Below are 15,089 nucleotides of genomic sequence, written 5' to 3'. Positions count from 1 at the left end.
ATCCTGCTGGGAGGCTTCTCTTATGTCTCTGCAAGCTAGAGCTGACAGGAGCTCATCCCATCTCGCAGATTCAAACCGGCATCCTTCAGGTCAGCAACTCAACCTTCAGGTCAGCAGTCCAGCTGGCACAAGGGTTTTATTCCATTGCGCCACCGCAGCTCACGAGCTCCCTGCATGATCATGGAAGTTGCAGCCAATGACATTGGCTGGGCCGGTTTTGGTAGAAAGCTCCCTGCTTGAACTCAGGAAGCTGAATCCTCTGAAGTAAGGGTTACTCTCTGCAATTTTCATCCAATTCTAGAAGTCATTGGCAGTTTCTATTAATAAATCAATATGAATAATCTCCTGCACGTATTTGGATGAAATTTGACAGGAATAATCTCCTCACAAGGGATTACATGTCTGAAAATTTCAGATAATTCTAGCAAACAGCACCAGCTTGAGCTGAATTGGGCAGTTTTCTGAACAGGATCCAATCAAATCTTGTTGAATTTGGATCAAGTTTAAATAGTGAGTGCACCCCTTCCATTTCTCTCAATTTTTTTAAAGTATTCTCTATATTTTATCGTACATCTTTGAATCTGTGCAATCATCCTATGTACTGACATACCTTTGAAGGAAGGATGCAGCGCTTTTTTGGCCATGGGATGATAACCTGTTTTTCTTTGCCTTTTTCCTGTAAAGATACACATAGCTCCTCCAATCTAAAGAATGGTTAACTCTCTTTCCCCCCTTCTCCAATGTATTATGCCAGTTTTTTTTGTATTATCACAGTGTTCAGCCCATCAAACATTTATTTTAAAAGGACCTTATGTTTCAGTTTACAATTTCACAGCTGTTCAAGATGTGTGTGTGTGATTGTGCAGTTTGCCAGAAGATCTGCTCAGTGTAAGTATTAAGGATGCTGAAAAAATATTTTCATTTTGTATATCGAAGCAATTAAATCTAATTTTACTTTCTAAACTAGTGCATAGAGATGAAGATATTTATACTTCTGTTTCATCTTTTAAAAATTTGAAATATTTTTTGGATGTAAAATCCAGGAAAGTATTTCAAAAATGTGCATTATAATAATACACTATTATAATGGTATAGTTATATTACATGTAATATTACTAATAATATTACAATATAGTGTTATAATACAATATAGTAATATATAATGCTTATATTGTGCTATATGAATAATCATTTATTTCAATCATTTATATCCCGCCCTTCTCACCCGAGGGGACTAATATATATATTGTATGTACATATGACTGGTAAGTGGCCCTGAGTCCCCTTTGGAGTGAAAAGGGCAGGATATAAATGTTGTTAATAAATAAATAAATAAAGTGCGCAGTGAAATGTGTAAATACATACAATGAGCTAAATCCAATTGGTAATCACAACTATGGGATTTACAGATATTGACTTACTATTCAGCAATTGATTTAATGAGTCTAGTTGAGATTAGCAACATGATTTAGGCAAGATGTTCATATACTTTATCTCTTACCTCATCTAGTTTATTTTGATGATAAAGAGAACAGGTTATTTCTAATCTTAGTAAAAAGGTATGTGTATTAAGTGTATCATATATACTTTCATAGTGGATTTACATTTTAATTATACACCTTAGGATGTACCCATTATCAATGGATTGCGGTGGCTCAATGCCGGCTAAACTGCTGACTTGAAGGTTGGGTTGCTGACCTGAAGGTTGCCGGTTCGAATCCATGAGACGGGGTGAGCTCCCGTCAGCTCAAGCTTGTGGTGACACGAGAGAAGCCTCCCAGCAGGATGGTAACACAGCCGGGCATCCCCTGGGCAACATCTCTGTTGATACCCAATTCTCTCACATCAGAAGCGACTTGCAGTATGTTCTGAAGTCGCTTCTGACACAATAAAAAAAATCAGAATCTTGCCATCAAAGCACTGTTGTCTTACTCCCCATTCTTACCTATGAGTGATATGTAAGGCAGATGTTTGTATCTTGGGGACTGCCTTTATCACCTTGGGAAAAATGGACCTGATGGAACTAAACAAGTGCCTTTAGGATGGGTGTAGGGAAGTCAGTGTACAGATGCGTTGTTTGCAAAGAACTGACATATAGGTTGCTCTGTTAACTCATCATTAAGACATGAGTAATTTAGTTGTTGATTTTGACTTAGTCATCACCTGCCTTATTATACTATACCCAGGACCTCTCTGGCTGAGCATTTTAAAGGTCCCTCTCTTAAACTATAAGCCCCAGAATTCTACTGGAGGCAGCAACAGAATTTCAGATGGATGCATACTTTGCCTACTCTTAAAGCTCTAGTGTAATACATGTGGCACACAAGCCTTTTCCATTCCCCTACTTTGAGATCCCAGAGCAGACATGATGAACAGAAGTGCGCAATGGCCAAAAAGCATATCATTTTAGGGTCCATTGTCGGCTGACCCTTCATTCTGTTTACCAGGAAGTTACTCGAATGGGGAGGGGTTTTGCCATTTTCCTTCGGCAAAGATACGGCTACAATGGGAAACTTTAAAGACTCAATCCTCAACCATTTACGGCCTATCTGCATGAAACCTACCTCAGTTTTAGACCCCATTTACAACTGCAGACCTGCCAAGTTTCAAAACAATTCACCAATCTACTAATGTTTTAGAATTATTTTAAGTTTTAACCATAACATTTTAAAAAATAAGACAAACTGCAAAGGAGGGTTCTGGGAATTGTAGCCACCGATTGTGTCAGTTCTCAGCTAATTAGAGCATGGACACCACCAGGCTTTTTATTGGCTGAGAAACACAGAGAGAAAAACTTCAACTCCCATCATGCTCTGAGAGGAACTCTGAGATTATTCAATGCCTGCCCCATGAAAGTGCTGCTGGGAAAGCGAGCTCCCAGGGCCCTCTCTAGAGAAGGAGGGAACTTTCCAAGAAAAAAATGGAGGAAATGCTTCTGCCAGGGAATGCGGCATAGATCCCTGCCTCAGGTATATTGCTGACTTAACTCCTTCCTCTCAAGAACTGATAAAATCTGGCTCTCTCAATCCGTTTTGCCGGGCTTTTTGTCTCCCTCCTCCCCATTCTATTTTTTGGATATTATACAAAATGGCCCACTGAAAACTACAAATCATTTTGTTCAAACTGATTCAGGCTCAAGTCTAGTGTTGAATGCAGTAGTCAATACACCATTTTCCAAGTGTTAACCATTTATAAATAAGTACATTTTTTTCATACATACAGTTCATTGTACAGGTTACAATCTGTATACATTAGGGAGGGGAAGGGAAGAATGCATTCTTTTTGAACTTTTTCCACGTCTATCTCACAGCTCACATGTACAGACAATAAAACTTTGCTCAAGCAAGTACAGTGAAGGGAAAGAAACACGTTTCTTTCCTTTATACAGGGGTGGCCAAGAGCCTTAGCCAAGCGCAGGGATTTGTGCGGCTGCCCTGCTGCAAAAGATCACAACTGTGTGGTGATTCAATATATCAGTAAGAGAACAGAACATGCAATTGAATATTATTATACTGTACAGAGAAAATCCTTTACATCAGAATTATAGAAAAGCTAAAAGGAAAAAAAAAACAATTGTCTTCCCAGCAAGTGTCTTGAAGGATGGACAACCAAAAAGGTTTTTAATACAAAGGAGTGCTGTGTTATTGTACAGAGGCAGACAAGGCAGGCAAAATGCTGCAATGCTCCAGGGGAAGAAAATTATCAATGAAAGAACTCCATTGAAATGAGAAATACATTTAACTGGTGCATTAAGAATAGCAAAACATTCATCCCCTCCAAAATACCCCCAAACCCTGGACCAATACAGATTAGTGCCTTGCATTATGTAGGAATATTAGTATTGGTAAGTAAGAATGGGTACCTATAGGCGATTCAGATGATTGATTCCAGATTTAATCACAGTTACAAGAGACCTACTAAAATCAGTGGGACTCGTGACACTTTATTTTCACTGATTCTAATGGGTCTGCCTGAGTATGAATACGTCTGGATCCAAACCAGGATCTGGTGAAGGTCCAAGAATAAAGCTGAACTGTCCCACCTCTCTAATGACTCAGTGTGATGGCAGCCAGCAGATACAAAAGTCACATCTCACTTTTTATTTCTAAGCAAGTTTAAAAGTGCAAAACTCCTCCCATTCTCTCAGTAGCCTCTCACGTGCACAAATGAAGCAACACAGAATCAGCTAGCAGTCTCTGCCTTTCTAATGAGAAAGTGGTTATACAAGAGCAGCTCCAAGTGATTAGTGAGAAGAAATAGATTACAGGGATTTACTTGTAGCAAAGGGTCTAGTCTGATATAGTAGATCAACAATACTATGTTGAGGTTCTGTAGAATAATCCAGCCATCTACAACTGCACACACAACAGCCTGCTGTGTAAGTTCAGCCCTTAATATGATTTTCTTCTTCTTGTTGGGGGACAAAAAATTATTCAGCAATAGTATTCAAGTAACTGGGGAGGGGAAGTCTAGGTTTCCCACCCCTTTGTGCTTGTGTCCCAAATTCCTCCGCCTTAGCCTGACAGCAATCATAAATTTAATGAAGGCATTGAACATGTCAATGGAGGTACATTACATTTTGCTTGCTCTAAGCCCTTTGAAAAAGCTGAACTTTGAAAGATGAAGGACCTGGAACTCCCATGTACGGAGGGAGGGGTGGTAGAAATGGGGACAGATGTAGCCTGCTATTGACGAGTTTGAAAGGGGCCACCTTAAGCAGAGAAGAATTTCTAGGCACGGAGTGATGTTCATTACTATATGTAAGGCGCAGAGGAGCAGAGAAGCTGGCACTTCGGTTTTTTTGTTTTACTAGATCTCTTCCTGTGTGGATCCGAAATCCTAGCAATTTGTTAGTTGCTGCTCAAGACCAGTCTAGAGATGTGGGTTTTCAAAATATGCCTAGGTTTGTTCACTCTCTGCTGTCCACTCCCTAAAGCTTGCAAAAATAAACACATGAAAAGCCCTACAGCCTTAGTATTTGAAAGAAATGTTCTCCAAATGCTCTGCGTCGGTGGACAGATCCTGCCTTTGAGCCTGCAAAGGAAAGAGCTTATTCTGCCCCTCTCCTGTGAACGTGGTTTTTAAAAGGGAACCTTATTCTATAAGAACGTTTCTAGCAACCAGCACTGAAGCCATGTGACAGCGTTCTTCCTTGAAGCCAAGCAGAGCTTGAAATGGACTGTGACGTTCATCCTGTTTTTAGGACCTGGTAGGAGCTAACCATTTCAAATTCTCAGTGGCAGGCAACCAGGCAACCTTTAGGGAGAAAGCTCAGGAGCAAACTAGATACAGTGCTAAAAGGACAGTTATGTAAACAGCTATCAAGGTTGGAGCATGAAGAACAGGGAGAGGTAGTTGAGCTTTCTTTCTCTCCTGCTCTGGCCCTACAAAATACATTTGTCTGAAGCTGCTATTTGCATGACATGTCAAGCATTAAGGATTGAGTTTTGCCAGGAGAAAACTCAGTAGGGAGAGAAAGGGTCCTGAGGCCTCACGTTTCGTTAGGCCCTCAGAAACAATGATCAATTCACAGTTTCAAGCACCATGACTCAACCACAAGCCAGAATCTTGATTCATTGTAGTTTTAGAATGAGGCTTCCAGTAAGCAAATGAAAGCTCTACTGCAATCTCAGCATAAAATCACATGGTACATTTTAATAAAATAAGCATACATTCAAAGCAGAAGTGTTGCTGCAAGGACATGGTTTATTTGGTGTGTTTACAAGAGCTCTCAAACTTGGAATTTGGATGAGGGGGTGCTGTTATTTTTCATTATCTCTTTTAACTCATTTGTGAGCCCTCAGGTTTTTCTGGTGTTATCTATTTTATAAAGCTTCCCTGAGTAGGAGAAGCTCACTTGCAAAGGCTTTTAACTTGCAGAAAGGACAGTTAAATAAATTAAGCTGTGCTCTATTTTTTTTTAGGTGAGGACACAAATCATGACTAACATATAAGCTGAAAGTATAGCCCATTGCCAATCCCGATTAATGACGCCTCCCTGGCCAACATGTATCATTAAAAACAGCAACAATTCAGCTTCAAGTACTCCAAAAGAGAATTGCTGGGAGATCAGTTTAAGTCACAGCAAATATTTCTCTTCATATTAAAAAAACACTTTTGATGCTTATACACAACAGCTAATATTTGTGCTATATATTTTGAGTCATTGCTTCTGCTTTGTTTAAATACACTGAAAGACAAGATCTTAGCTGTTCTGCTGTATTTCTAATGAAGACACCAATCAAGCTTAAACAATAAGTACTTATCTAATGTAACTGTAAAGTGCACTCCATTTACAGAGACCAGGTGGCAAACCTATCAGTGCAAGAATCCTGTGGAATCACAACACAGTACTGTTGTGAAGAGAGGGAACTCCCTGCGCAAGAGCCATATTTAACCCCTATCTTAGATGTATATGGCACCCTATTACTGACATCTTTTCCTAACTGCTTAATGTCAACAGGTACAGGGCCGGAAACCCCATGGCAGTGAAGATCAGAGCAGAATTCAAGGCTCTGCACACTGTATCATCAAAAAGATTCACATCCTGAAATTGCAAAGACAATTGGCATGACAGCAGCATTGTTCCTTTGTTTCCTACGGAGTGGTGGAGGCTAAATTTCGTTGTTTTCCCCAATTGCTTTCTCGGGAAAGACAAGAAAATGCAGTGTCTCAATGTGCATCAATTGTACTGAAGAATTTGGTACTAGTGCCTTCTGTCACAGCCCTAAGGCAGGAAAAAGCACAATTATTTTGACCTTGCACTGCTGCAACAAGATGGGATTTAGTTTCTGTATAATGCAAGCAGTCCCCAAATAGGCTCAAATTAAAGAAACAAATCACTGATAAACACATAGACAGATATTCTTGTTTGATGCATATTCCCATTCTAGAGTTTCAAATAGCATGTCTTCATAAAGCAGAAAATATTTCTATAACACAGAAATCTTGAAGATCCCTTTAGGTTAAGGAAAAAAGGATCCCCCTTTTTAAAAGTGTCCTTGGGACACAAAAATACTGGAGAAGGGGCTGGAGCAGGGAGTGGTTTTATCTAATCCATGAATAAGTGCAAGGAATTTTGTAGTTGTGTCTTCTTTATATCTTAGCTACCTAAGAACACCCTCTCCACCCACATCATAAGGTACACTGCTTTTTCTTTGAATGTGTTAAAACATTTAAACCATGCCCTCCTTGAAAAGAAGTACCTGCAAAGCTATGCATTTGTTGACTTCAGCATGTCTTAGGATGCCCTGATCAGAAAAATGCTGCTCCTTGCCCACTGTGGTTTATTAAAGCAGACAGATTTTGGAATCTAATCATAAAGGAGCTGAAAAGCGATGTGTAAAATAAAGGGTGAAATCTCAAATAAAACTGTTTAAATATTTGTGTGATTTTCAGGGAAATATGTGTTTTATCGTTCTTAATGGAGATGAGTTCCCCGTGGCAGCACATATACTCTTGAAATGAAGCAATGTATTGAAAACAAACTAGAAGCAAAAGGTGCATAAACCAGAAACTACAGTGCCATTGCATAAATATTGTCAACAGAAACAAAAATCTATCATTTCAGTCTGAAACCAAGAAATGGTATGCCTACTCTCATCACAACCATGCTGTAGTGAAAAGATTCACTGGAAGCATTTGGGTTGATGTTATGCTATCAAAATGCAGAAAGGGCAGCGTGTGATGTTCGTGTTTGTGTTTCTGACATCTTCAAGGCCTTGGAGATACTTCCATCTATCTCTGGGGTGCCCTGTGCTCCTGAATAGATTTACAGATTATTTTCTCCATCCATTCCCCTGTGGTAGTACATCAGGGCTTTCTGAGGCAACATAAAGTGGCACAGACAACTTTTATTAGGCCCTTGCCATTTAGTAATAACCGTTTCTTGTTTCCAGGCATCCTCACTGGGTTTGTGTGTGTGTGTGTGTGTGTGTGTGTGTGTGTGTGTGTGTGTGTGCGTGCGCGCATCTGATATTCTATTGAGCTTTACTAATTAATCACTCTGCTTTTTTTTATTTTGGCCTAGAAAAATAGTCCAGCATCTACCATGAAAACCATATTAGTTTAACCTCATATTACACAATCCTAGATAACCCAAGCTGTAGTGTACCACGACTGGAGAAGAACAAAAAACTCAAATGTGTTCAAAGTATCTGCAAGACAGGAATGACTACATGGATCAAAACATTTCTGCTCGAGAAACAACTGCAACTGGGAAATGCTTTAGCTACCACTGTAGGAGGGCCTGGTCACATTCTGGACCTTTCACAATCCCCATCATGCTGTAAGGAAGCCTCTCTAAACCTTAGTTGATGCAAGAATGCTGGTCTGTGCTTCCCAACATCTCAGGTAAGCATAGACAGTTGGCAGGAATGATGACCGCACCTGAAAACTGAAAGTTAGCAAGGCTGCTTTAAAGCACTGGGACTTTACCCAATTTGTATTTTGTGAATTAGTTAGATGCAACTCCATCCAGAGGGCAAGCCCACTTGAAAATCAACTGGATGTCCAATATCCAGATCAAGCCACCTACTGATTGGCTAAAATAGGGAGGTTACTTCTGTCTCCCTGAATATTTACTGAAATGCTTATTTGAAAATTTTGAACATGCCTTCCAAAGCAATGTTACCCGTGATAGTCCATACAAATATGCTGGCAAACAAGGATGTTAAAAATTTTCAATAATGAATTTTTAACACTAATGTACAATCCTATCACATGAGATAAGCAGGATGGGTTTTATGCATAGCTCCTTATTAATATTAAAAACAAAAGAAAAGCCCCATTCTGTACAGATAAACAAGCTCTTTGGATGCAAGGAAACAATGTGGACAGCATGGTGCTGATTGAAGAGTGCAATTTCCAAACAATAAAGGCTTCTTCCAAGAGCTGGTTACCTCCTTTGAGTGTGGTTGGAATCTGTTTTGGGTTAGCTCCAGTACCATGTACTAAAACTGACTAACAGCTGAAAACATTTACAGTGCTGGCTTTAGCTGAGGTCATCTCTGTGCAGCAAAGGGTTTGGAGCATGTCTTGGACTGCCTCATCATCACACAGAAATCACAGGAAAATCCCTGGCCCACTAGTGAATTGAAATTTTTTAAAAGGAAGAAAAAACAGCAACATAATTATGAGAATTCAGCCAGGAAAAATGTGCTGAAAACACAAGGCTCTTAACTCCAAGACACATCCATTTCACACATTAGACTCCACAAATGGTCTCTTTGGTTTGATAGGGGATGTCTGTCCTTGCCTGGAGTCTCTGGAAAGTTGCCTATAGAGATTGTCCTGATATGCCTGTGCAACAGGCAGTGTCCTGGCCACCTTAACATCGGGATATGAAGAGGTCTGGGTAACTCTCTCCAGGAGGTCTCCTCGGGAGCCATTGGCCAACATCCCATGTGGACTGTAATAGTCATCCTCCAGCAAATGGCCATTCTGTGCATTGTTGGTTTTATTATAAAAGGCAATGCTGCTGATAGAAGAAGGTGGGCTAAATGTTTCCTGCTGGGGAAGATTTCCAGGAGATGTGGGGCTTATAACAGTATCCACTGAAGACACAGCCCAGGTTCTGTTCTGTTGGTGTAGATGGGGATATTGCTGAGTCCGGGCAGTTTTATCTATGATTCCCATAAAAGGTGTGGTCCTGGAGCGGGCAGGCTCACTGGGGTAGCCGCCTTGTGTTGGGGAGACTGGGGAAAGCTCATCACATGATCTATCATAGGCTGGTTTGAGAGGAATCTCCATCTGCTGAATAGAAGCAGAAGGACGGAAAGGGGGATTCAAATTGGGAGTGGAGGATATACTATTGCTAGAAGGGGAAAATCTGAGGCCAACACTTTGAGAATGAAGCAAAGGCCTTGGAGTTGGTGGATGGGGCTTTATTTCATTGGGGTTTACTGTCATCTGCCTTCGTATCAAGTGAGAGATGTCAGGAGAACCAAGCTGGGTAGAGGGGAGAGAGGACCGTTCCAGATCAAGCTTTGCATGACAGACTGGATAATAGGAAGCTGACTGGCTACGTCCAATTTGTGGAGTTTGGCTATATCTCATCCCACCACGATAGGCGGAGGAAGGCCTTTGTGGAAGATCCTCTTTAGCCAGCCCTCCATGCTGGCAAATGGCCCCTGCACTGAGACTGGCCTGAACATGCTGCACTGGCCTCCCATCCCCAACTATTCCCCCAACAGAGCTCTGGTAGACCAGCCGACTTTGGCTAACAGCCATTTCTGCTGATGGAGACTGGTATTTGCTGGCCACTGAATGGGATACTTGGCCATAGGTGCCCGTTGGAATCACAGTACTGCAGTGCACAGCTGAGCTTTGCTGGTTGCTTCTGACGATTTGTGCCTTAGCAGGTTGGAGCCTGAGCCCTTGCTGGGGGACTGCAACAGGAAGTGGAAGCATCTGGAAAGACCTCTGTGTCATTTTAGAGAGTGGAGACTTTGGTCGACTGGGAAGTTGACTGATGCTGGGTTCCTGTGGATATCGGACTGGTGAGCCTGACTGAGCCCTGTAGACACTCATGCTCTCTGCAGGAGGGCTGGCTCGATACTGAGGACCACGACGAAGAGGTGAAGGAGGTGGGCTCTGATATTCCTTTCCTTGGCTACCAACTGGAGGTGGACTAAAACGGTAAGAGGCCTGGTGAGCCGGTGATGTGTGTGGTGGGCTAGGTCTATAATGGGAATTCTGGTGTGTTGGGGAGAGTGCTGGAGAAGTGGGCTGGTACCCTTGTCTGGTTGGTGATCCCACAGAACTATTTGACCTGAAGTCAAAGACCTGATGGGAACCAAGTGGTGAGCTGGAGATGTAGGCAGAGTCTCGGTGGGCAGGGGAAGAGGGAGGGCTCTGGATGATGGGCAGCGTTTGGCTGGGTCGTGACTCTGTTTGCAAGCCAACAGAAATGTTTTCTACATCTTGCTCAATATATTCTTCTTCCAAGATGTCTTGCACCTCATACAACTCTTCATGTTGTGTTTCAGGTTCAGATACTACAAGAGGCTGTTGCTGCAGTTGTGCCTGGCTTTGTCTGCATTCTTCCTCCACTCGCATCAGCAGACGCTGGATTTCACGGTTGTTTGGACAGAGCTTGATGGCCTCGTTCAGGTCCTCCAGTGCTGCTGAAAACTGTCTGCTTTGCCAAAAGAGGGGACAAAAAGAAAGAAAGAAGTAGAAACAAAGTTACTCTGATTGGAATGGATTCAATAAGACACAAGCAAAGCAACAAGTTTCTTATGAAGAAAAGCACTGCTATTCATGAAGGAAAAATGTTTCAAGTCTTGGAAATGAGATCCTTCAGCCTTTGATTTATTTCATCCATTTCCAAAGAAGTCAATATTTACAATGTTGCTCACTTGGAAATGAGGGGAACAAGATAACTATGGGGTATGCACAGCAAGTGTATTTCTATCTCCTCCAACTATTTTAGCTTCAGCCCATACAATCCAAGCCACAAGCTATAACTTTCTTTAAGCCAGTGAATTCTGATCTTAGGATTGCTTTTTGGAAATGAAGGGAACAAGGAAGGGAGAGTGCCCGAGACAAGGCTCCATGGCCTTTGCCTATCCTCTGAGGAACAGAAGGGTGGGAAATTTCAGGGGAGGTGGGTTGTCATTTACAGGGACACTGGTAGCTTTTGAACAAAAACAGTCATCTAGTTGAATGTGATTCTGATTGGTAGACAAAGTCCTCTGTGCCTTTCACACATTTTGCTTTCTTGTTTCTTTTTTAAAAAAATACAAAAATGTGTTTTAAAACACAAAAATTGCTAAAATCTCTCCAAGTTTGACCTCATACTGACTGCCGATGCTTGGAAGGCAAGGCAAAACAAGACAAAATGTTTCTTTTGCTACAGCGTTGCCTAAGATTGAATGTAGTAACCCCCCCCCCCAAAAATCACTTTTTTGTCAAGCTTCATAACAGCAAAACAGACAAAAAAGTGAGGAAGTGTTAACACTGACAGTTCAGTGTTAGGCAATGATAAAGGCTGTCTCTGTGATGTAGTTCAAGACCAGGAAAGAAAGATGCAAGTCAGGGCTTATTAATCATCCAATGGGCTACCATTGAGCCCATTGTTTCACTACATTTTCTTCCACTCACCATTGATAGTTGTATGGGAAGATACAATAGAAATCCTGCACTAGTCAAAGCTTAACACATTCACAATAGTTATATCCATGAGCTGAGCAAAGAAGCTAGCAGCGTTCAAAAGGCCACCCTCTCCAACCAGTTCAGGATTTTGAAGTGTGATTCTATCTGCAGCAATTGGCTCAGACTCAATTTCGGTCTTCAAATGCTCACCGGTGCATAATTCTCTGATGTGACAGACCTAGCATTGTCAGAATGATCTGACAATTACTACACTTGGAATTGTGGCAAGGTCTCAACTTAAGGTAAAGGATGAGTTTCTCTGTTACCTTGAGATGGTATCTTATAGTCTCCCTTGGGTAGTCCCTTCACTGTTGGTTTGTTGTGTGGAATGGGGACATTTTTAGAATGTGTCACACCCAAATCTCAAGAGAACAGAATCTTTAATTTCTCTCTGGCTCTCCTCTCACCTGCTGCTGCGTTTGGCCCTTGCTCTTGCATAGTAAGCTTCATAAGATTTCGGTTTCAGCTCCAGTGCTTTAGTAGCAAATTCCTCCGCCATTCCAAAATCCTGCCATTACAATAGGTGCGCAGATAAGTCATTGAATATACACACAGAGAATTTGGGAAGAAAAAAATGACATGGACATATCTTTGTATGTGGACTTAATATTTTCAACATTAACATCCTGCCCCAGATAGCTGGTATCGAGAGATCCAACCCTGTTTTGTGAAGCTGGAGGTTACCCCCTCTCACACTTGGCTAATAAGGGTCTTGTTTATTTCTTTTATCTACTTGCCATCACTCAGTCTAACCAAGTACACTCTGCAAGCTCCATTCTTTTCTGTGTGTCTGCATTGCATATGAATGTCTTCTAGAGAGCAAAGGGAACATTTTCACCATGCTTTGGGGTTTCTAGGGCCTTTGTAGGCCAAGGGGAAGTCGTTTTTAAACAACAGGAAGCAAGTTGAACTTTTCCTGCTCAGTTTTTAAGCCTCTCCTGGGCCTCCAATTACTGAGACGTGTGTGTTCCAAACCCTCTACAGGGAGAATTTTTGTCCCCTGGGGGCCACAAAATTGACTCTGAACTTGTTCTTCCTAGTGACCACTGTTGGAAATAAATTGAATGCTAAACTACATGCAGATTTTTTTGGTCTGCATTTTTCATTTTCTTATATGGAGTTGGGAGGGAGAAGTGTGCAACGGCCTCATGCGTTGAAGGAATATAGGGGGGACACAATGGAGCCCTGTCCCATCAAAGGCCTACATGCTGGCCCCATCATTTGGGATTTATGCACTTGTGTAGGGAAGATCTATAGGTACATAAGTATGAAAAGAGAGCTTCTAAATGCCAATGTTTCCAATTGTTAGAATGGGCACGGTTGTATAGCTCAATCTCAACTGAAAAGAATCTCAACTAATATGTACCATTTCTAGAGTAAGGACATATATTTAAATTTATCTGAACTTATTGTTAGTCAATAAAATAATGAAGTGAAATATGGAAGGGCTAAAAATACCCCTTTAATTAAGCTTGGATCCACACTGTGAGGATTGCTTTTTTTTTTTTTTTTACTTCTATTATTTGTTTCTTTCTTTTCTTGTTCCTAATAAGCTGTTATCCATCTCAACTACCTGCAGGTTTAATGGTATGTTAAGTTCATCTGTTCTTTACTCAGTTCTATAGTCACTATGAAAACATAAGGTGGTCTTTCCTGTTGAAAATTACATCTACTTTTCAACGGCCCATGTCAAGTTTTATTATGTATGCTGATTTCCATATTACTGACCCATCATTTACTTGCTTCCTAGCATCAATAATCCTCTCTTGATCTCTCTCTTGCTCTCTCACAAACAAATAACTTTCCAAATTATGTTTTCAGATAGAGGAATAGGAACAGAATGGGAGGGTGCGAGGTGTGTGTTTGATTATGAGTTAGCTTTCTGAAAGAAAAGTTTTAGAAGGCAAAAATGGCATTTAAAATCTGCCAGCATCCTCCAATCTGCACATACACAGAAATATTTTTTAAAGAAATCAAAGAGAGCTGTAATAGCTAATTTTATATAGTAATTGATTTTAAATCGCTTGAAAAGAATCTCAAACCATTGCTTGGCTGTTTCAGAACTGTAAAACGCCAGTGCTCTGTGAAGGACAACCAGGGGCTTCCAAGGCCATTCTAGGAGTCTGGTTAGGGATGGCTAGGAACAGGATAGGGAACTGGGAAGGGTCATGTGCAGGAAGGGGCTTTGAGAAAAAGGCCACTTACATTCATTTTCCTCCGACACCGGGACAGATTGAGAAGAAGTGAGACCTTCAGTTCCCGGAAGGTTTTCAGGTCCTCTCCAAATCCTTCTCGGGGGAATTTCTTCAAAGCGTATTGGTAGCGCTGGGCAGCTTCCTTCACTTTCCCTTTCTAGCAGAATGGCAAACAGTTCAAAAAGCACCACTCAGTTTGCGGTTTTATCATTTCAGAAGCTATAAATCCATTAATACAACCAAATGTAGTGCATGATAAATAAACACAGTCTTGGCTGCTTTTATTCCTTACAGAATAAAATTTGACTCCCTGCAAAATAATACATAGAAGCTCAATTGCTGCAGATGATCCAATTCAATTTTGTATGGTCTTGCACTCTGATATTGAGGGATAAAGACTTGGCAGAGGCAATTTTCGCTTGCCAGATGTATTTTCTAAGGTGAACTGACCTGACTATTTCACTATGGGTAGAAAGTTAATGCACACACTGATTTCCTACCAACACTATCTGCTTAACAATCATGTAAACTACTTAGTTCCAAAATGGACACCTTTCTGTACTAATCTAGCATGCAGCTTGGAACACAATGACTGCCCTCTCACTGGAAATGACAGATTCTTCACCTGTGGGAGACTGAAATAGTGACTTCTTGAGCAGTATAGAGGTAGCATGGTTTCAAGTGTGAGATCAGCAGGAATGTCTTCTTTTCTACTCTACGATTTAGTTTCTTTCAGTA

The 15,089-nt window shown here is 41.1% G+C and overlaps 1 protein-coding gene across 11 annotated transcripts in view; it reads right to left on the bottom strand.

Annotated features, from left to right (window-relative positions):
* Window positions 1-3,170: 3,170 nt before the first annotated feature.
* The window catches only part of tanc2 (tetratricopeptide repeat, ankyrin repeat and coiled-coil containing 2), a 264,804-nt gene continuing 252,885 nt past the window's right edge, over window positions 3,171-15,089 (bottom strand). For all 11 annotated transcript variants that reach the window (XM_062957031.1, XM_062957035.1, XM_062957034.1 and 8 more), the window contains 3 exons: window positions 14,362-14,508; window positions 12,564-12,664; window positions 3,171-11,137 (listed from right to left, as the gene is read on the bottom strand). In XM_062957031.1, the coding sequence (XP_062813101.1) occupies window positions 9,199-11,137; window positions 12,564-12,664; window positions 14,362-14,508 (2,187 nt within the window). In that variant the 3' untranslated portion in view covers window positions 3,171-9,198. The remainder of the gene's footprint in view (window positions 11,138-12,563; window positions 12,665-14,361; window positions 14,509-15,089) is intronic.

This window comes from Anolis carolinensis, chromosome 6 (genome assembly GCF_035594765.1).
Source record: "Anolis carolinensis isolate JA03-04 chromosome 6, rAnoCar3.1.pri, whole genome shotgun sequence".
NCBI classification, from domain to species: Eukaryota; Metazoa; Chordata; class Lepidosauria; order Squamata; family Dactyloidae; genus Anolis; species Anolis carolinensis.
Note: the sequence above shows the minus strand (reverse complement) of the source record. Positions and strands in the feature narration are given on the sequence as shown.